Source organism: Pogoniulus pusillus, chromosome 5, assembly GCF_015220805.1.
Source record: "Pogoniulus pusillus isolate bPogPus1 chromosome 5, bPogPus1.pri, whole genome shotgun sequence".
In the NCBI taxonomy this organism is placed as follows: Eukaryota; Metazoa; Chordata; class Aves; order Piciformes; family Lybiidae; genus Pogoniulus; species Pogoniulus pusillus.
The window spans coordinates 7,313,583-7,334,164 of NC_087268.1; the positions used below are offsets into that span (position 1 = coordinate 7,313,583).

The 20,582-nt window shown below is 43.4% G+C and overlaps 1 protein-coding gene across 1 annotated transcript in view; it reads left to right on the forward strand.

Moving 5' to 3' along the window:
• GUCA1C (guanylate cyclase activator 1C) overlaps positions 1 to 20,074 on the forward strand; it is a 39,432-nt gene extending 19,358 nt beyond the window's left edge. The window contains exons 2-4 of the mRNA XM_064143122.1: positions 15,450 to 15,599; positions 18,035 to 18,122; positions 19,215 to 20,074. Coding sequence (XP_063999192.1) covers positions 15,450 to 15,599; positions 18,035 to 18,122; positions 19,215 to 19,345 — 369 coding nt within the window. The 3' untranslated portion in view covers positions 19,346 to 20,074. The remainder of the gene's footprint in view (positions 1 to 15,449; positions 15,600 to 18,034; positions 18,123 to 19,214) is intronic.
• Positions 20,075 to 20,582: the final 508 nt, after the last annotated feature.

A 20,582-nucleotide genomic window follows, 5' to 3' on the forward strand; every position in this document is an offset into this window, starting at 1 on the left:
AGGAGGGGTAGCTCTAGTTGTGAATTGCATTTCAACTGCTTGTTAGCCTTACTGCCTCCAGATGAAGTCTGTTACAGATATCTTTCTCCTACTTGCAATTTCCATTTTGAAACTTGCCAGCAAGCCAGAAACAGTTAAAAAGAAATCATGGCAGCATGGTAGGGTTTTTGGTAATTTGTGCTAGATTGGAAACCCAGTTGGAGACTCTTTCACTCAAGCCATGCACACAAATACCAACAGCAACTCCTTTACAAGCCACACTTTACCATTCTTTAGACTGCAGTAGCTCAGCTCCCCACTCATGAAGTGACTGTGGTCAATGGAGGTGTGACAGGGGTAGGGGGAACACCTTCTGTGGACAATTCACTGTCATGCAGTGTACATGTCTGGGCAACAGGCAGAGCATGTAATTTTGGAGCACTGCACTGACTGTGCCTAAGAAGCAGTACTGTTGTGCTTGATGGACTCCTGGACTCTATTACCTTGCCTGTTCATATGTTGCAGAGCACAGTACTGTAGAGGTGCCCATTCCCCAGGCTCAGCATAGTGCATCTGTCCCACCTATAAAAGCTATTTCCACTCAGCACTTGTTTCTACTGGAGATTAATGACTTAGCCTACATCCTAAATCTTGTTTCTCAAGAACATGCTGATGCGTCTCTTGTGCAGACCACCAGCTGCTACATCATTAAATGACCTTCTACACTAGGTATGTAGATGTCCAATTCTTTCAGGTTTCCTCAAGACTTCTAAGTAAAGACTTCTTATCCCTTCCTTGACTTCTGTTCTCCTAATAATTAGCAAACAAACAAATAAAAGCATTAGTGAAGTCTGAAAGTTGTTCCTCGCTCTCAGCTGGAGGAATAACAAAGATACTGAAGACAAGATGGTCAAGAAATGTGTGGACATGGCACACATGTGGAACATGGTTCAGTGGCCACAATGTGGGGTTAGGTTGATGGTTGGACTTGATGATCTCAGACGTCTCTTCCAACCAAAACATTGCTATGATTCTATGCTTCAGAACCATAACTGCAAAGCTAACTTCCCTTAAAGTTCTCACAAGGAGTGCAGGAAGGTACCACTTAAGGTTTTATTCCAGACTCACACATTAATGTTTGCATTATTTATATACAGCAGCATTGGCTGCACAGTCAGTGGTGAGTTTATCTTGTGCCACAGCATTCCAATGAAAGCATTGCAAAAAGAAAACCCTATCTCCTTAAAATACAAATGCAACACAGTCCAGATATAAAAGATTCCCTTTACTGAGGCCATTTTCCCCTAAAGTACCCAATCTGCTTCACCCTTATTTGTACACAAACATGAAAAAGCTACAACCACATGCAAGCAATCTGAATTCCTCCTGCTTCTTTTTATTCCCTCTGCATCTCAGTCCATGCAGAACTGTCATGCAGTCCTAGCTCATGCAGCCTGCTGATGAATTTTGGAGAGGAAACAGTCATGTTTATCTAAAGCACTTCAGTAGTTGCCAATATACTGATGTACGTTTGGTTTTGTGGGAGAATATTTGTTATTTCAGAGATTATATCCTTCAAAAGGTGACACGAATGTGAAAGGAGAGAGCATGCCTAGAAAAACAATGTCTGCTCTATCCATCATACATTGGAAGTGTTAGTTGATGCTAAAGAGAACTAAGGCAGCATTCTATAATCAGCCACACTGCTACAGAATAAGGGAAGATTGTTTGGGTTGGAAAAGATCTCTAAGATCATCATGTCCAGCCACCAACCCAACACCACCACTATGGCCATTAAACCATGTCCCAAACTGCCAATTCCACCCATTTCCTGAAGACCTCCAGGGACGCTGACTCCACCACCTCCCTGGGCAGCCTGTTCCAATGCCTGAACTATTTTTCAGGGTTGTTCTTTTTTATTTTCCTTCAAAACATCTTCTTTCTTTAAATCAGAAACCCATATAATTGCCATCCACTTGCAGATAGGTTCTGTCACCACTAAAAATGAAAACTGAACACTCTAATGATTGATTGACTTGGTTCTTATGACGTATGAAGGACAAAAATCTGCATCTCCATTTAACATGTGAAGCGAGGGCTGGGAATGGGAAGCTGCTATTGTAGCTGATTTTGGCACTAATTGAAACTCTCTGCAGGAATAAGTGTCTCTTGCTCTGTCACAAAATGGGATTTGAGGAGGCAGGATATGCTAAGAAGAGCAAAGAAGATTAATAGCTGTGTGGCACTGAAGGGAATTTATGCAACTTCAAGGATACTAAGTATTTTCATAAAGCAATGGAGAGCCCTCTATGGAGAAGAGGACTTTCTGCTGCACTTCCTATGCAGAGATCAAGTTGGTAGATGCTGGGAATTGGACACTGCACTCCTTTAGATAAGGAGCCACCAGCTGATGTCAATCTTCAGTTATCTTCCTCCTTTGTGCTTCTGCATTTAAAATAGTTCTGTGACAAACTAGAGCTCATCTGACATCATTATGCAGATGAGTGCTATAAAAAAAAAGGTTTTAAAAGGAAACCATTTGAAAATCTAAAGAAAGATCAAACAGGCTGTTTGATGTGAAACAGATAGATAAGGAGTTGGAACTAGATGACATTCAAGGTCCCTTCCAACCCAAGCCATTCTAAGAAAAATGCAAGAATGTGTTGGGTGTTGATATGATTACACAACAGTGTAGCAATCTCAAGCTCTTGTTTTATTTTCCCTGAATAATAAGAGTCTCCATTCACACTTTTGCAGGATGCTGATGAGTGTCAGAAGGCAGACTGACATTCCTTTTTTTCCCCTCATCCTAGCTCCTTCCCCACTTTCTTGCTGTCTGTTGTAGGTACCTCATTTTGAATGGTGCTGCCAACGTAAGTACTCAAACATAGAGATGCTCTGCCTCCAGCCAGGTGGAGGAGAGGGATAACTGAGAGAACAGAGTTTACTGGGATAGTCTGGAACCCCTCAAACCACCACACTGTCCCTTTATAGTTCTGATTTTCAGGGATGCCTCCCATTATCTGCTTCTGCCCTCTGCCTATAAATAGATGTTATCCTCTCTCGTTATAGGGACATGAATGGGATTAGCTAAGTAGATCTTCTCAGATATTGTAGTAGAGGGAAACGTCAATCATTTGGCCAGGAAATTCTCTATGAAGTAGAGTCACAGAATTGTTTTGATTGGAAAAGACCTCTAAGATCACTGAGTCCAACCTTCAACTTAAGACCACCACAGCCATTAAACCATGTCCTGAAGTGCCATGTCCACGTTTCTTGAACATGCAGCAAGCAGCTCCTACTCCAAGAAAAGCGTGCAGGTGTTCACAGAAAGATGTCATGTTTTTCAGAAGTGTTTTGATGCAACTCCTGTTTTTTTCACTTGACTTTCAGTTGTTCTTTTCCCTCCACCTTCTTCTCCTTCCTGAGTACTGTGAGAAACAGAGGAATGCTATATTCTTCCAGGCAAGGCAATTAGTTGCTAGAGATTCTACACAAGACATTTTTGTTGCAGGCTACCATAGCCCAGCTATACAACAGGTACTAGCACCGTGTGATAGCTGCCTTACCACACTGTCACTGAGGGCATGGAGAGCTCTTAGAAGGCAAAACGAAATGTCTGATAGTGAGCAATACTTCTAACACTGCCCAGAACCTAAATATCATGTGCTTCCAACTCTTGTGGGATTCAGTACAATCACAGAATCATTAAGGTTGGAAAAGACCTTTTAAAATCATTGAGTCCAACTGTAACCCAACTGCCATAACCACTAAACCATATGCTGACCACCAAACCATATGCTGAAGTGCCACATCTACAAGTTTCTTGAACACCTCCAGGGACAGTGACTCCACCAACTCCCTGGGCAGCTTGTTCCAATGTCTGACCACTCTTGAAGGAGAGATTTTTTTCCCAAAATCCAACCTAAACCTCCCCTGGCACAATTTCAGGCCAGTTCCTCTTGTCCTATCACCTGATACTAGAGAGAAGAGACCAACCTCCATCTCACTCCAACCTCCTTTCGGGTAGTTCACAGCTTATAGTGATGAGAGGGAATGGGTTGAAACTTGAGGAGGGGATATTTGCCCAGGGAGGTTATGGATGCACCCTCCCTGGTAGTGTGTAAGACCAGATTAGATGAGGCCTTGAGCAATCTGGTCTGTTGGAAAGCATCCCTGTCCATGGCAGGGGGGTTGGAACTAAATAATCTTTAAGGTCCCTTCTAGCCCAAATCATTCTCTGAATCTATGAACTTTGCTGAACAACTTTCTCCTTTATACCTTAAGCCTTCATATAGTTGTGCAAACATCAGTCCACCTGCACGTAATGCTAGGGATGTCTTCGTGCTGAAATGAGATACAGGTTGGTACTGTGGTTGGCAATACATTCTATGTTTTATGCTAGTCTTTTCCAGTGGTTCTTGTGTTGGCTCAGCCCTACCACTTTGCCAGGAGAAGTTTAACTCTTGCTTTATCTGGCTTTGAACACTTTTTCATTCACACAATCACGCCCACTTAGTCTCCGCAAGAAGAAAACTTCTTATCTTGTCATAGCTATCATAACATAGAATCAGCAATAAAAGCCTGTGTGGCAGAAAATCAATCTGCTTCTAAACTAAGGACTTGAAGAAAGTATGAATCAAGGTATCTCTTCAGCCAGAAAGAGTGTTTCTGCCAGAAGTAACACAAAATCTACAGCTTTTACTTCCTGATATTTGGTGGCGTTGACTAAACTTGTACACCTTGAACTACCTGGTCTAGTGGAAGAGGTCCCTGCCTATGGCAAGTGGGTTGGAATGAGGTGAATTTAAAGTCTCCTCTAACCCAAACATTTCTATGATTCTACAAATTCCTTTTCCCATTATTTTCAGACAAAATCAATTTAAAAAGCAACAAAACCAAAGCCAAGTTATTTGCTTCTCCTTAATCTGGAGTAATGTTGCATAAAATGACCTAAAATGTAATATAATTAGCCCAATTACTGTAAATAAGGAGGAGATTAAAATACGTTTTGCTATGTTCAGGTAGTGTTAAGTGGTGCTTTGGCTTAACATTTCTCTCCTGCAAGAGTGGTCAGGCACTGGAATAGGCTGCCCAGGGAGGTGGTGGAACCACCCCTGTAGGTGTTCAAGAAGCATGTGGACATGGCAATGTGGGACATGGTTTCATGGCGGTCTTAATGTTGAGGGTAAGACTTGATGATCTTAGAGGTCAATTCCCACCAAAACAATTCTGTGATTCCATGATCAATTAAAATTACATCCCATACACTTTTACTGAATGTCCTGCAGAAATAAATGGAGCAAAACTCTCTGTGAGTCAGTACAGAAAGGTAGAGACATGGAAGAACAATGCATCTTCAGGGAGGCAAGGTAGTGGTAAAATTATGAGCTGCTAGACTCACAGTGCAAGCAGTGCCCTCACACTGCATTCAACTTACCTATGCCACCCAGTTTCCTAACTTCTAGTGAGCCTGTCAGAGTTGGACTTGACTTAATTATTGCATAGGAAAGGAAATATGGTCTTTGAATTGAGTATTTTGTTGATTGGGTAGGGCTGGGTGATAGGTTGGACTTGATGATCTTGGAGGTCTCTTCCAACCTGGTGGATTCTGGTGAATTCTGGTGAAGCTTAGTTTTATTTTGAAATAGTCTTTGCTGGGGTTTGGGCAGAACTGGATAGTCTGAGAAAATAAGAAGAGTAAGCAGGATTCAGTAACTGAACTGATAAGGAGGCACAGCTGCAGATGGGTGGCCTTGGTAGGCTGGCAGAGGAGCTGAGGGAGTTCTGAGCTGCGCAGGGAGACAGGCTGGTCAGCCCTGGAACAAGCAACATTATGGCTAAGTTGTTATAATGGGGGATTAAGGAGAGTAGTTGGTCAGGTCTGCCTGTGTGCATGTGGATAGCCCATCTCTGCTCTGTAAGCCTATCAAAAGTACACACCTCTCTACCAAACACACTTAGCTTCAATAAACAGATTGACCACTATGCATCACATAGGGGTAGGTCTGTGTCTCTCCCTCTCCCACACGGCCTAGAAGAGAGGCCAACTCAGCAATTCTTCATCAATTATAAAGTCTCCCTCTGAGCTGTGCTACCTGAGCTCCTACAATCCCTGTTTTTAAAACAAAAGAAAGGCTTCAAGTTGTTTCCTCTGCAGGTACTCAATGACCAAACTGACACAGCAAGGTGAAGCAGTTATTAACTAGATTCATAAATTCACAGAGTGGTTTGAGTTGGAAAGGACCCTTAAAGATCATCCAGGGGAGTATTTCTTTGAAAGTATCCTTTAAATTTAAAGGAATACTAATGTTTTCATTCAGCTTAAACAAAATCTGCAGTTTTTACTGGGCTTAAAAAGTGCTTGGAGCCTATTATTGCCATTAGCAGCTAACACTGGAATTCTGACACATTATGTGAGTAGGCAAAGGAGATTAATTCTGTTGAATCGATCATAACTGCTTTTAAGCACTGCTCATTATGATGTAGATAAAAGGGAAAGTAATTTTAACAAGAACCAGTTCAGAAGTCAGCTTTTACTTAAAGAAATCTAAGGTATTTTTTACAACTATGACTGTCTTTCTCCCTATTTATTTCCTTACTAATTACAAACAGAGCAGTTAGAGCCTACTCCAGGTTCACATTACCTTCTTTTTCTCCTTCAGCCCTACTTTAATCATAGAAATCATATCATAGAATCAACCAGGCTGGAAGAGACCTGTGAGGTCATCCAGTCCAACCTATCATCCAGCCCTGTCCAATCAACTAGACCATGGCACCAAGTGCCTCATCCAGGCTTTTGTTCAACACCTCCAGGGACAGTGACTCCACCACCTCCCTGGGCAGCCCATTCCAATGCCAATCACTCTCTCTGTAAATAACTTCCTCCTAACATCCAGCCTAGACCTCCCCTGGCACAACTTGAGACTGTGTCCCCTTGTTCTATTGCTGGTTGCCTGGGAGAAGAGACCAACCCCACCTGGCTACAGCCTCCTTTCAGGTAGTTGTAGACAGCAATGAGTTCTGCCCTGAGCCTCCTCTTCTGCAGGCTGCACACCCCCAGCTCCCTCAGCCTCTCCTCATAGGGCTGTGCTCCAGGCCCCTCACCAGCTTTGTCTCCCTTCTCTGGACACGTTCCAGTACCTCAACATTTCTCTTGAATTGAGGTGCTCAGAAGTGGACACAGGACTTGAGGTGTGGCCTGACCAGTGCTGAATACAGGGGCAGAATAACCTCCAATGTCCTACTGGCCACACTTCCTGATACAGGCCAGGGTCCAACCCCCCTGCCAAAGCAGGACCATACAATCTAGCTCAGGTCACAGAGGAAAACATCCAGACAGGCCTTGAAAGTCTCCAGAGAAGGAGAAACATTCAAACCAAAAGCAATGCTGGTTGACATTTTTTGTTGGATAATAATTGCAGGGGAAAAAAAAAATACATCAGAAATGGGATGATTTTTGTTAACTAAATTGGCCACAAACTCAAGTAATGACAATCAGTTGCTAATAGCTTTCTTGTGATAAAACGTGGTCTGTAATCTCCCATTTTTTAAACAGAAATAAAAAATATAGAAATATTTGATGGAATCTGAATGAAAGGATTTTAATTAAAGGATTTGGATTCATTCTAGAATTTGAATTCTAGAATTCTATACTATAGAAATCAGAAATGCTTACGAGGTAAAGAAGGTAGAAAGTAGCAACTTCTTCCTTCTCTGAGGTCCTTTATCTGATAATAGTGAGTAGTTTAAGGTTATTATAGCAGATTTTTAACTTCCAGGAGCCTTCTTGCATTCACCCTGTGAGATATTAAATCCTAAAATCTGTAGGAGCATCCAAAATAATCTGCCAAACAGCAGAGCATTTTTGCCACTAAAAGCAGTGGATGTCTTTAAAATGTTTGTCCTTGAGGTTGCTCCGGTTACGTTCTTGGGTTTGCCAAACAAGCAAAATTACCTTGAATTGTCAGCAAGAAATTTGCTGGGAAATGTGTTGTTACGTGGTTATGGATGCATTCAGTTTTCTCTCTCTCACCTAATAAGTTGGAAAAGATGCTCCTAAAAGCACAGGGAGAGGCTCAAAATTAGGAGTGCAGAGCTGAACCCAAGCACCAAGGAGATGATGGCAGAGGGCTAAGTCCTTCAGCACATGGTTTCCTTCAGTACAGCCCACATGGGCACTGCTGTGCCTTCCTGCAGGCTGAGCAGGGGACCTACTACTTGATTCTTAGGGGATTTCTTCAAACTTCTGCAGTAATCCTGAAGAAAAACTGTGAGTGATAGCAGGGAGCTGAGGGCTACTTTTTAATTTTCAAGAAACAGAATTGTTTATCATCTTCACATTTTGGTACGTACTGGGGTAGCCTACAAGCCTGAGAGCCAGGACACGTATCTGGCTCTGCATTTCCAACTCCTTTAACACAAAGGTCCTGCCGTCTTCCAAGTCCCCAAAACTCGCAGGTCCTCTTGGTCTGGGCAAACAGAACCTTGTGTAACAGGTTGGTCAACACAGCCTCTTCTCTTTATGTAATAACGTGTACCAGCAATTAACACAAAACCACTTAATGACCTGCAGCTCTTAATTCCCTGCTTCATTCTTCATCCTTATCTAACAGTCTTTGCTTGCCAAGAGTCCTCCCCCACCCTGTGACAAATGGCAGCGTTGTTTACTTATGAAACTGGTGTCCATAGGCTGTAGGAGAGCTGGTACTCACTCCAAGCCTCAGCAGAGTCACAAGGAGCTATTTCTTCTGTAATGGATATGCAACCTTTGAGAAACATCTGGAAGTCTTCAGAAGCGAAAAGCAAAAAGCAAGCAAGGAAAGGGTGGGGGAAGATGAAATTATCTGAATCCTCCTTGAGGTTTCTGATTGTGGAGGGAGCAGCACTATATTTGAAACGGGATCTGGAGAGAGAAGCACATGGGATTAGCTATAAATTTCACAGCTATTCTGAGCTGTTGTAATCTGCTGTTTGACCTGTGCCACCTCCTCCTGATTTAGGAGATTTAAGTAGTATTGTGAAAGACAGGGGGTGGAGAGGGAAGGTGGCTTAATGTCCTAAACCCTGGGTTTGAAAGACCTACACCATCTATATTTGCACCCTTGTTAATCCTGACAAAGCCTGCTGAGCTATTCTTTTGGTGGCAGGTGGAGCTTAGAGATTTTTCAGGACCAACTTTTGTAGAGAAGGCAGTGCTTATGGACTCCTGCTAGGCTTCTCAGTCCTCCAAGTAACACCGTGTCTTCACTCCCTGTAGGGTTTGGCAGGGACAGAAATTCACAGCTTCACAAATTGCATCGGGTTGGAAGGGACCCTCAAAAGTCATCTTGTCCAAACCTCGTGAAGTCAGCAGGGACACTTCCAACTAAAGCAGGCTGCCCAGGGCTACATCAAGTCTGATCTTGAATGTCTTCAGTGACAAGGCCACAACCACACCTCTAGGCAACCTGTTCCAGTATTTCACCACCCTTACAGTGAAGAACTTCCTCTTACTGTCCAGCCTACATCTACCCTGCTCCAGTTTCAAACTATTGCCTCTCACCCTATCATTACAAGCTCTTCTAAACAGTCCTTCACCACCTTTCCTGTAGGTCACCTTCAGATACTGAAATGCTCTAAGGTCTCCACAGAACCTTCTCTTCTCCAGACTTGAATGGCCCCAAATCTCTCAACCTCTCTTTGTAGGAAAGATGCTCCAATAATCTTTATGGCTCTCCTATGGACCCACTCCAGCAGGTTCACATCTCTCTTGTCACCCCCTCCCACATGCACAGTGGTGTTTGGTGGGAGGTGGCCAGATATCCCAGTGCCACCACCTCAGAATCATACTCAGGTAAGATACAGGCAACCAGGCTGACATCTTTCTGGCTACACCCAGCTCAGATCCTTCTGGCCCAACCCTGACTGACCACACCATTTAAGGTCAGCTGTATATTCATAGCTGTCAAGTCCATTATTTTCAACTCATGTGCAAATGATTTGAAGCCACCAGAGTTTTCTTAAGGCCCTGAGAAGCTTAGTTAGGGCTATTCCAGGACTGGAAGCATAAAGCCTTATACAGCTCCAGGGTTGGGCATTAATGGCTGTTGCATAATACCACAGTCCCTTGCTGCCCAGCTTTGCCCTCACAGGACATACATCACCCCCACCAAACAAAAGTGAGCAGCCTCCAGCAACTCCAGCATATAGAACAGCAGTTTGAAGTAAAACAGATCACAAAAAAAAAAAAAAAAAAAAAAAAAAAAAAAAAAAAAAAAAAAAGACAAAATTAAATCACTTTCTCCTCAAGAGGCCCAGTAACTAATGAGCAACTGATAACAGGGCCTGGGAAGGGGACAGCCAGGGCTGGTGGTGCCCTCAGGGCTTCAAGAATGAGTTTTAGATCATCAGCAAATTCTCTTTCCAGTTTAGAGCCTTCTTTCACCTTTGTTTTGTGACTCAAACTGTTCCAAGCAGCTTAAAAAAACCCACTCATCGGTGAAAGCAAAACCAAGGTACAAAAACACAGCATCAAAGGGCACAAACACATGCACCCCGCTAATGTGTCCTTAAGCTTCTACTTCATCTGAGCAAGACATTAAAGAGACCAAAAAAAAAATTACTTATTTTTTATGAAGTCTACTGTGCTAAGCAGAAGGCTTTGGGCAAGTAAAATCAATTCTGAACCCATTTTTCAATGTCTCTCTGGCCCACCCCTCAGAACCACATCAGGAAATTTCTGGTCCTGTATTTCATACTGCACTCAGAGAGCAACAGTCAAGGCATTAGGTGCTGGAAGGTGTCCAGAGAAGGGCAACAAAGCTGGTGAAGGGCCTGGAACACAAACCCTATGAGGAGAGGCTGAGGGAGCTGGGGGTGTTTAACCTGGAGAAGAGGAGGCTCAGGGGGGACCTCATTGCTGTCTACAACTACCTGAAGGGAGGCTGTAGCCAGGTGGGGTTGGTCTCTTCTCCCAGGCAACCAGCAACAGAACAAGGGGACACAGTCTCAAGTTGTGCCGGGGTAGGTATAGGCTGGATGTTAGGAGGAAGTTTTTCACAGGGAGAGTGATCTCCCATTGGAATGGGCTGCCCAGGGAGGTGGTGGAATCACCACCCCTTGAGGTCTTCAAGAAAAGCCTGGATGAGACACTTAGTGCCATGGTCTGATTGATTGGATAGGGCTGGGTGCTAGGTTGGACTGGATGATCTTGGAGGTCTCTTCCAACCTGGTTGATTCTATGATTCAAAGGTCTCTTCCAACCTCAACAGTTCCATGATTCCTGGATATCCTGAGAGCATACCAATACTGGCAGAGAAGGGAGAAAGATTTTATCAGCCCTTCAAATGCTGACTCCACTCCAGTACAGTGTCACTGGGCGGGGTCAGAACCATACAAACGTGGAAAAGAAGCTTTTACATGCAAGAAATGCATCCATCACCCAAATCTGTCCAGTATGCTAAGGAGCCAAATGAGCAGCCTTCAGTAGCATTAACTCCATTAATTAATTTAATAAACTAACTCAATTTTCTCTTGAGGTGTTCAAGAAATGTGTGGACATGGCACTTTAGGATATGGCTTAATGGCCATGGTGGTGTTGGACTGATGGCTGGAATCAGTGACCTTAGAAGTCTTTTCCAACCCAAACAAGTATATGTTTCTGGGAAAAGTACTAAAATTTGCCTTTTGGAATAGCAAAGCAAAGCATCAGAAGTTTATTATTTGACATATTTATCATGGGTAGTTCTCTCCTTTTTATGTTTTCTTTTTTGTTTGTATTGTTTTGTTATTTACTGTTTTTAAGGTAGTCCCTTGCTTGTGGATTACTGACTTCCTACCAAGCAACAGGCACTTCACTGTGTGCACTGCTCAGAGTGAAGGTTTACAGAGCCAGGTGACACATAAGGACCTTCTGCATCACATTAATGTGTTCTTTTCTTCACACAGTGTACGCTTTTTGGTGTGGAAAAAACAATCAGTGTATTTTCATAGATTCATAGAATGGTTTGGGTTGGAAGGGACCTTAAAGATCATCTAGTTCCAAGCCCCCTGCTAAGGGCAAGGCTCCACTAGACCAGGTTGCTCAACTTTTTGTCAGTGCTTTTGTGCAGTGCCTCTGATTCCATATCCATGCCAATAAAAACATCAGCCTTCTCAGTACTTCTGTTCTTGGTGCACTGGCTGCTGCAGTTAAGATGTCACCAGGGGTCTCTGTATGCCTACAGAATCGGCAACTACACTTTCTTTCAGGTGTTTTTCAGAGGTGGAAGGTTTTTGACCTTGGCTTTCAGTCCCTTCCTGATTGGGATAGATCAAATGATCTGCCAGATGAGTTACAAACCCTGACACATTCCTATGATGTCCAGATTTTCCATGTTTTGACACAGCAACAACAGTGACACCGAGGCATGAGATGAAAGCAAACAAAATACTGTTTTCCAAAGTGAGCTGTAAGGGAGCAAGAAGAAAATTAATCTAGTCATGAAGAAGCAGCTGGCCTAAAATGAATCTGTCACTTCAGTAAGCACTAATGCATCTAACCACGCTCCTAACAGATCTGTGAAATCAGATGATGTCACTGCAATCAGCAAAATAAACAGTGCCCTCCAGTCATGCTTCTTTAAATCACACTTGCAGCATTGAAATTCAAGCTGGTGAGCCAAAAGCAATCAAGTTTGTGGTACATGACATGCTTGTTTTTGGTGAAGCAAATGCTGTTAATCACAGAATTGCAATGGTTGGAAAAGACCTCTAAGATCACCAGGTCCAAACTTCATCTAACTTTACCAGGGTCACTACTACACTGTATCACTGAGCACCATATCTAGAGGGCTTTAAAATACCTCCAGCAATAGGGATTCAGCCATGTCTCTAGGGCAACTGTTCCACTCTTTGAGAACCCTTTGCATATAAAAGTCCTTCCTAATGTCCAACCTAAACCTTCCCTGGCATAACTTGATGCCATTTCCCCTTCTCCTATGACCTGTCAGTTAGGAGAAGTCTAATCTTGTTTGAAAATTTCATGCAGTTACTGCCAAACCCAACAAAAAAAAAAAAAACAAAACCAAAGTCCCAAAGAACTGAAACCTGAAAAGGGTAGACTTAGACTGGATATTAGGAAGATATTCTCGACAGTGAGGGTGATGAGACACTGGAACAGGTTGCTCAGGGAGGTTGCAAATCCACCCCTAGAGGTGTTCAAGTCCAGGTAAGACAAGACCTTGAGCAACCTGCTCTAGTGGAAGATGCCCTGCCTATGGATTTGGAACTAGATGATCTTTCAGGTCACTTCCAACCCAAACCACTCTGCAAATCGATGAATGTCCTCTTAGGTGCCACTCTGCACCACCTAACAAACAGAATTCAACATGAGCATTACAAGTACAGCAGTGAGCACACCACACCTTCACAGAACTTCTTTTCCTTTATTCTCATAGAGTCTAAAGGTCAGACAAATGCCTGCTGAATGCAAAACTTCAACGGGCAAGACAGGTGGTGAAATATGACAATAAGTAATATGCCAAAACTACCAGATTCTCATCCAACCATCTCAATCACAGGCCATATGAAACTGGTGGCAGTCTTACCAAGGTTTTCCAAGCAATTGGATTCTGACCAGCAGTAACTATCAACAAGATTAAATCTACCAGATGCTAATTGTTCTCATGTGCACATGAGATACAGTTGGAGCAAGCAGTCTCCAAACTGAGCAACTGTTTCTTCAATCCTCAACAGAGTTTTACAGAAACTGAGGGGTTGGCACAGTAACTTAGACCACCTCACCTTGGAATCCTTGACAAGTTTCCACAAATGACTTCAGAGAAGAAAGCAGAAGATATGTGTCGTGGTTTGATGAGCAGACAGATTGCTTTGTTGCTCCAGAAGGGGCAAAAGAACAACGCTCATGGACAATGGACTGGAGAACTGCAAAGATTAAATGGGCAGGCCACTCATAAATTACAATGTTAGGGTTCTACTGTGGTGAGCACAAAGAAATCCATCGTCTGGCCTTACACAAAAGGTCATAACGGCAAAGCTTCACCCAAACCCCAAAATCTCAGGCTCAAATGCCCAACCTGCCCCCTCCCATGGCTCTCTACCCCATACCAAAAGCCACTATGATGCAGCACAAAATTGAGCTTGGCAGCTCCAAGCCAAATTGAGCCACTTAGGCCCTAACTGGAAGCATCAGCAAGGTTGACAACCAGGCTTCGCTTCATCTGCAGGGGAGAGGAACCTGTGCATGCATCCCAGGAGGAGAGAGGCAAGGGAAAAAGGGACAAATCTGACTTTTCAGCCACATTTATAGGGATGCAGGGCTACAGGAAGAAATACAAATATTACACTTTCTGGTACACCTCCTGGACACTCTAGCTCCTAGAGGTCTGTAACTTTTTAGCGTTCTTGAAAGCACATTAGATCAAATTGCCACAATACGGAATTAAAGTGACCTAAAATGCTCTCTCCCTATGAACCATCCCCCAGTCCTCACTACTTAGAAACTAGTTTATGACCTGAAGGCTTTGCATTGTGCAGGATGCATTTGTCAGAGAGCCTTGATGTTTATATGGATGCACCACAGCACCTGAGGTTCCTCACAGGTTCTATATTCACAGAATCGTAGAACCATTTTGCTTGGACTTTAAAGATCCTCTAGTTCAAACCCCCCTGCCATGGGCAGGGATTACCTCCCACTGATCAAGGCCTCATCCAACCTGGCCTTGAACACCACCAGGGAGGGAGCATCAGAACCTCCCTGACAACCTGTTCAGTGTCTCACCACTCTCACTGTAAAGAATTTCTTCCTAATATCCAGTCTAAATCTACCCTCTTGCACCTGGAAGCCATTATTGCTTGTCCTATCACTATAAGCCCTTATAAAAAGTCCCTCCCCAGCTTTCATGAAGCCCCCTTTAGTACTGGAAGGCAGCTCTGTGTCTCCCCTCGGCTGAACAGCCCCCACTCCCTCAGCCTGTCCCCTTACTGGGGGTGCTCCAGCCCTTTGATCATCTTGGTGGCCTCCTCTGGACCTGCTCCAACAGTTTTATCTCCTTCTTATGCTGGGGACGCTGGAACTGGACACAGTACTCTAGGTGGGGTCTCACCAGAGCAGGTGAGGGGCAGAACCACCTCCCTCATCCTTCTGGTCACACTTCCTTTGATGCAGCCCAGGACATGGTCGCCTTGTGCGTGGACAGCAACTGCTGCTAGCTCATGATGAACTTTTCATCAACTAACACCCCCAAGTCCTTCTCCTCAAGGGCTGCTCTTGAGCCACTCCTCACCCAGCCTTTATTTGCATTTGGAATTGCCCTGACCCAGGTGTAGCACCTTGCACTTGGCCTTGTTGAACTTCATGAGGTTGGTTTGGGTCCACCTCTCAAGCCTGTTTCTCTCAGTGTGCTGTTTCTGCAAAACTGGCAGAAATAACAGAAACCTACTGTTGTTTAATGGGCTTTTTTTTCTCTCTCTCTGTCTTTCTCTCTTAGGATGGATTTATAGACTTCTTGGAGTTCATAGCTGCAATAAATTTGGTTATACGAGGGAAAATTGATCAGAAATTGAAATGGTATTTTAAGCTCTATGATGCTGATGGAAATGGATGTATTGACAAGAAAGAACTATTAAGCATATTCACGGTAAGCAAGTTATGACCAACAGCAAGAGGACTGTGCTCTGTCTCTGAAACCAGTCTGTCATGGACCACAAGTGGATTATCTGTACTTTACCTGATGTTTTATAGGTGTAGAATCAGAATTATTCTAGCTAAAGACACTCTATTAGCTTCTTGCTTATTGAAGTAAACAGATCTAAGCAGGACACCACTGAAAAGACACTGGCACCTTCATCTTGACACCCATGCCCCAGATATTTATAGATACCCTCTCAGTCTTCTCTTTTCCAGACTAAACAGCCCCATGTCTCTCAGTCTTTCCTCATATCAGGGTTGTTCAAGTGCCCAAATCATCCTCATAGCCTTTGCTGGACTCTCTCCAGTAGCTCCTCGCCTCGCTTAAATTGGCACAATACTCCAGGTGTGGTCTTTCCAGGATAGAGTAGAGTGGGAGAAGAACCTCCCTCAACCTGCTGGATACTTTTCTTGAGACATACCAGGATACCCTACCCTCCTCCTTCCCCTTCCCCTCCTTTCCCTTTCCCTTCCCCTCCTTCCCCTTTCCCTCCTTCCCCTTTGCCTTTGCCTCTCCCTTTCCCTTGGTTATTATTCTTTTAATAATGAGTTCTAACATACTGAAAGCAACAGCTGGCACGTGAAGTGAATTATCTTACACAACACAGCTCATCACAAAATGATTCAGGTATAGAAAAACACATTGTGGAGTATGCCTATTATAAATGCAAGTGTGCATATAAATATCACAGTATCACAGTATCATCAGGGTTGGAAGAGACCTATATGCATATATTTTCCCAATGACTTAGTAATTGGGATGCTAAGTTGGAAACCAGCTCTGTCAACACTTGCTTGTTGCTTCTGGACCCCCCCAGCTATTAAGATCTTGTTTTGTTAACCTGAGTGAGCACCATAACACAAAAATTGCTCCCTCAATTAATGTGATATAATCATAGAATCATAGAATCAACCAGGTTGGAAAAGACCTCCAAGATCATCCAGTCCAACCTAGCACCCAGCCCTAGCCAGTCAACTAGACCATGGCACCAAGTGCCTCATCCAGGCTTTTCTTGAACACCTCCAGGGATGGTGACTCCACCACCTCCCTGGGCAGCCCATTCCAATGGGAGATCACTCTCTCTGTGAAGAACTTCCTCCTAACATCCAGCCATATGCCCAAACCATTAATTTCTACCTTTATTACAAACATTGCCAAAGGTTAAAGAAAAAAATAAAAGTAGAAATTAAACTCCAGGATTTCTTAGTTTCTTTAAAAGACAAAAAAAAAATCTGCCAGCTTCTTCCAGGGCTGCTGGTGTGACTTTATTTGTGATGATTAAGTTAAACATGAGGCTTGCTCCTCATATGCTTTCAGCACATGAAAAATAACTTTGATTTAATTAAAAAAAAAGGAAGAAAGAACACTATATTTAAATACTACTAATAATTACATTAAAAATAATTATCTATAAGTAGTGATGCACTAAAATCTGACTCTAGTCACCATCCCTGGAGCTGTTCAAGGCAAGATTGGAGGACGTGGCACTTGGTGCCATGGTCTAGCCTTGAGCTCTGTGGTAAAGGGTTGGACTTGATGATCTGTGAGGTCTCTTCCAACCTTGGTGATACTGTGATACTGTGATACATAAACTATGTTAATATTAAATATTAATGTGAATTATTTTATATATGTAAGTATAAATCATACTGTATTTAAATCACACAGACCGTAAGGGCACTCCCCAAAGACACACAACTCTCTAGGATAAGAGTGAAAAAAACACAAATACCACTCTGGAATCTAAAGTGTAGTGCAGAGAAGAGATGTCACACGTTTCCAGCAGACCTCCAGAAATATGCAAATGAGCCTGTAGTCTTCAGACTGTGCTATGCTAATTAAATTTCCAATCCTCATTACTGAACCAGCTCTTTTAAAACTAGTGATTTTTGAAAGGGTTGATGAGCTAAATGGCTTTGTGAGTTGAGACCATTCACTCTGGTGAAGAAGAGGCTCCAGGGAGACCTCAGAGCAGCTTTCCAGTACCTGGAGGGCGCTACAAGAAATCTGGGGAGTGCCATTTTACAAGGGCTTGCAGTGATGAGTGGGAGTGGATTTGATGTGGAAGAGAGGAGATTTAGACTGGATATCAGGAAGAAATTCCTTACAGTGAAGGCAGTGAGACGCTGGAATAGGTTGCTCAGGGAGGTTGTGGATGCCTCCTCTCTGGAGGTGTTCAAGGGCAGGTTGGATGAGGCCATGAGCAGCCTGCTCTAGTGGGAGGTGTCCCTGCCCGCAGCAGAAGTGTTGGAACTTAATGATCTTTAAGGCCCTTTCTAACCCAAACCATTCTATGATTCTGTGAACTACTGCAGTTGCCACTGCATTTTTTAACAAGTAGATGGAACAATGTCTGAGAGACCTTTCTGCATTTCTACCTCCAGGCTATCCAGGCTATTAATGGCTACACAGACATGTCTGCTGAAGAGTTCACAGACATGATATTCAAGAAGATAGATGTCAACAATGACGGTAAGAATCCAAGTTTTCTTGGCACGGGTAGGGATTTTGGGGGTTGGACAAGATGACCTTTGAGGGTGCCTTCCAAGCCAGTGCAATCTGTGAACCTGTGGAAGAGACCTCTGAGATCTCCCAGTCCAACCACTCACTCAGAGCTCACAATCCCATGACTACTGCTAAGCCAATACCACTAAATAAGCACTTCAGTTTCTTGGAAGACTTTATCTAATCAAACCACCTTATTTTTTTTTCCCACATCTTACCATGACTCTAGCTAATTATAGTAGTCAGCACAGAGAGTATGCCTGGTAGTCCTCAACAAGTCATACCTTAATCACACAATAGTAAGGGATGGTAGAAACCTCTGAAGATCATCAAGTCTGAACCCTCTGCCAAAGCAGGGTCATAGATGGTAGAGACCTTTGGAGATCATTAAGTCCAACCCTCCTGCCAAAGCAGGGTCACCTAGATCAGCTGGCACAGGAACATGTCCAGCCAGGTCTTAAGTCTCCAGAGAAGAAGACTCCACAACCTCTCTGGGCAACCTGCTCCAGGGCTCTAGCATCCTCACAGCAAAGTTCTTCCTTATGTTCCTATGTTTCAGTTTGCATCTGTTGCCCCTTGTCCTATCACAGGACACCACTGAAAAGAGACTGGCCCCTACTTCTCTGTTAAGATCAGCCATAAGACACATTTCAGTTAGCTCACTGAGAAGTGATCCACACATCTCAATTCAGCCTTTATACAAGCTCCAATATTGCCCTTTTTAGCACACTGATGTCACCGAGGATACTGAGCACGCAGCATTGTCTCATAGTTCATCAAAGCCATGAAGCAAAACAGGAAAACATCAGCAAACACTCATCCCACACTGGCCTATCACCAGGGAACTGTGAAATTTCCTAGGGTATTCAGTCTACCATGAATAGTTTTGTGTTGGACTGAGAATGATTGCTGGGTTTTCTGGCTCCTAAAGAGGCCCAGCAGAGAACTGAGAACCTTCTTGGGTGGGGGGTGGAGGATTCGATCTTATATGAATAGTTTTGTGTTGGAGTGGGACTGCTGAGCTTCTGATTTCCTAAAGAGTCTCTGGCTTCATTTTAGGGGAACTGACTTTAGAAGAATTTATCAATGGTGTGGAAAAGCACGAGGACCTAATGGAATTGATTACGAAAAGTTTTGACCTTTCCAACGTACTCAAAGTCATACAGAATGGCAGGAGACATAGTATCTGAAGGAACCAGTGGTGGATATCGTCTGTGTCATCATTTCAGATGACAGATTTCAGAGAGATTGATGTTGTCCAAGTCAGCCCAGGAGATACCAAGCAGCCCGCTCCAGGAGTAACACTTTTCACTCTTGACTCTACTGCTCCTCTTCTTGTCTTTATTCTTTCCCTTGTTAATGACTGTGGCAGCCACAGACCAAAAACTTTTGCCTACATACAATTAACTTTTTGGGGGTGTCTATGAACACCATTCAGAGTAATAAGTAAAGCAATGAAAGTATTGCAAGATGCAACCTTTCTAGAAAACATGGAGCTAATCAATTTCTTCTTTCAAGCACAAGCTCTTTAACCTGTTATCTAACATGTGGATATAAACTTCTAGGTAGGATTGGATTCTACCAGGACCAATTAAGAAAGCAGCCTAGTTTGCAATTAACATTTGCTCTAATCAGTACATAATATTGAAGTAGGGTCTCTGGGAAATACCTCAGTCAGTCTCGATTCCCAAAATGCATCCTCCTGAAAAAGCTGACTACCATTCTTGATTTTATTGCACCTGTACACTGAAATGCTGTGATGTTTTTCTTGATTGTATTATATCTGTAAATTAAAACACTGTGATGTTTTGACAGTTTGGGGCAGGGGTCAGCTGCTGCTCTTTCAAGTCAACCTTTTTCCAGAAGGGCTAGAACGAAATTTTATCTTTGTAGAGTAAAATTAGATGTTCAAAGAACAGCTGAAACTGAACCATTTTGTAAGCATGCTGCCTGCCCAGAGATGTGTGCCCTTTGTTCTGTATGTCCTCCTCTTCACAACTATGTGTTTTCACCGAGTTCTTTGCCATGGCTGCAGGAGACAAAAGGTAAGAGGCGTGGTGACTGGCTCCTGCTGATGGGACTGGTGGCTCCTGCTAAACAGACTGTTTAACAGCTAAATCTTCCTGTCTTTCCCCGGCAGGGAGTTCTCATTCAGGAAATCTTTGCCCTGCCCAGATACCTGGGCAAAAGCTGTTAGCAACTCAGTGTCTCTGAGACTCCAACCTTCTGACAACCTTGGCTGTGATTGCTCTGAATGTGGTAACTGTTAGTGTTAGGAGTGCAGAGGCACCTGCAGAAGGCATGGCCTCCCATGTCCAACTCGACCTTACTTTATAAAGACTAATGGTGTGAGCTGAATGGAACTACATGAAGTGTCTGCAAAAGGCACATCAGAGCTCTCTCTGGGTCTGTTGGGACTGATTCTCT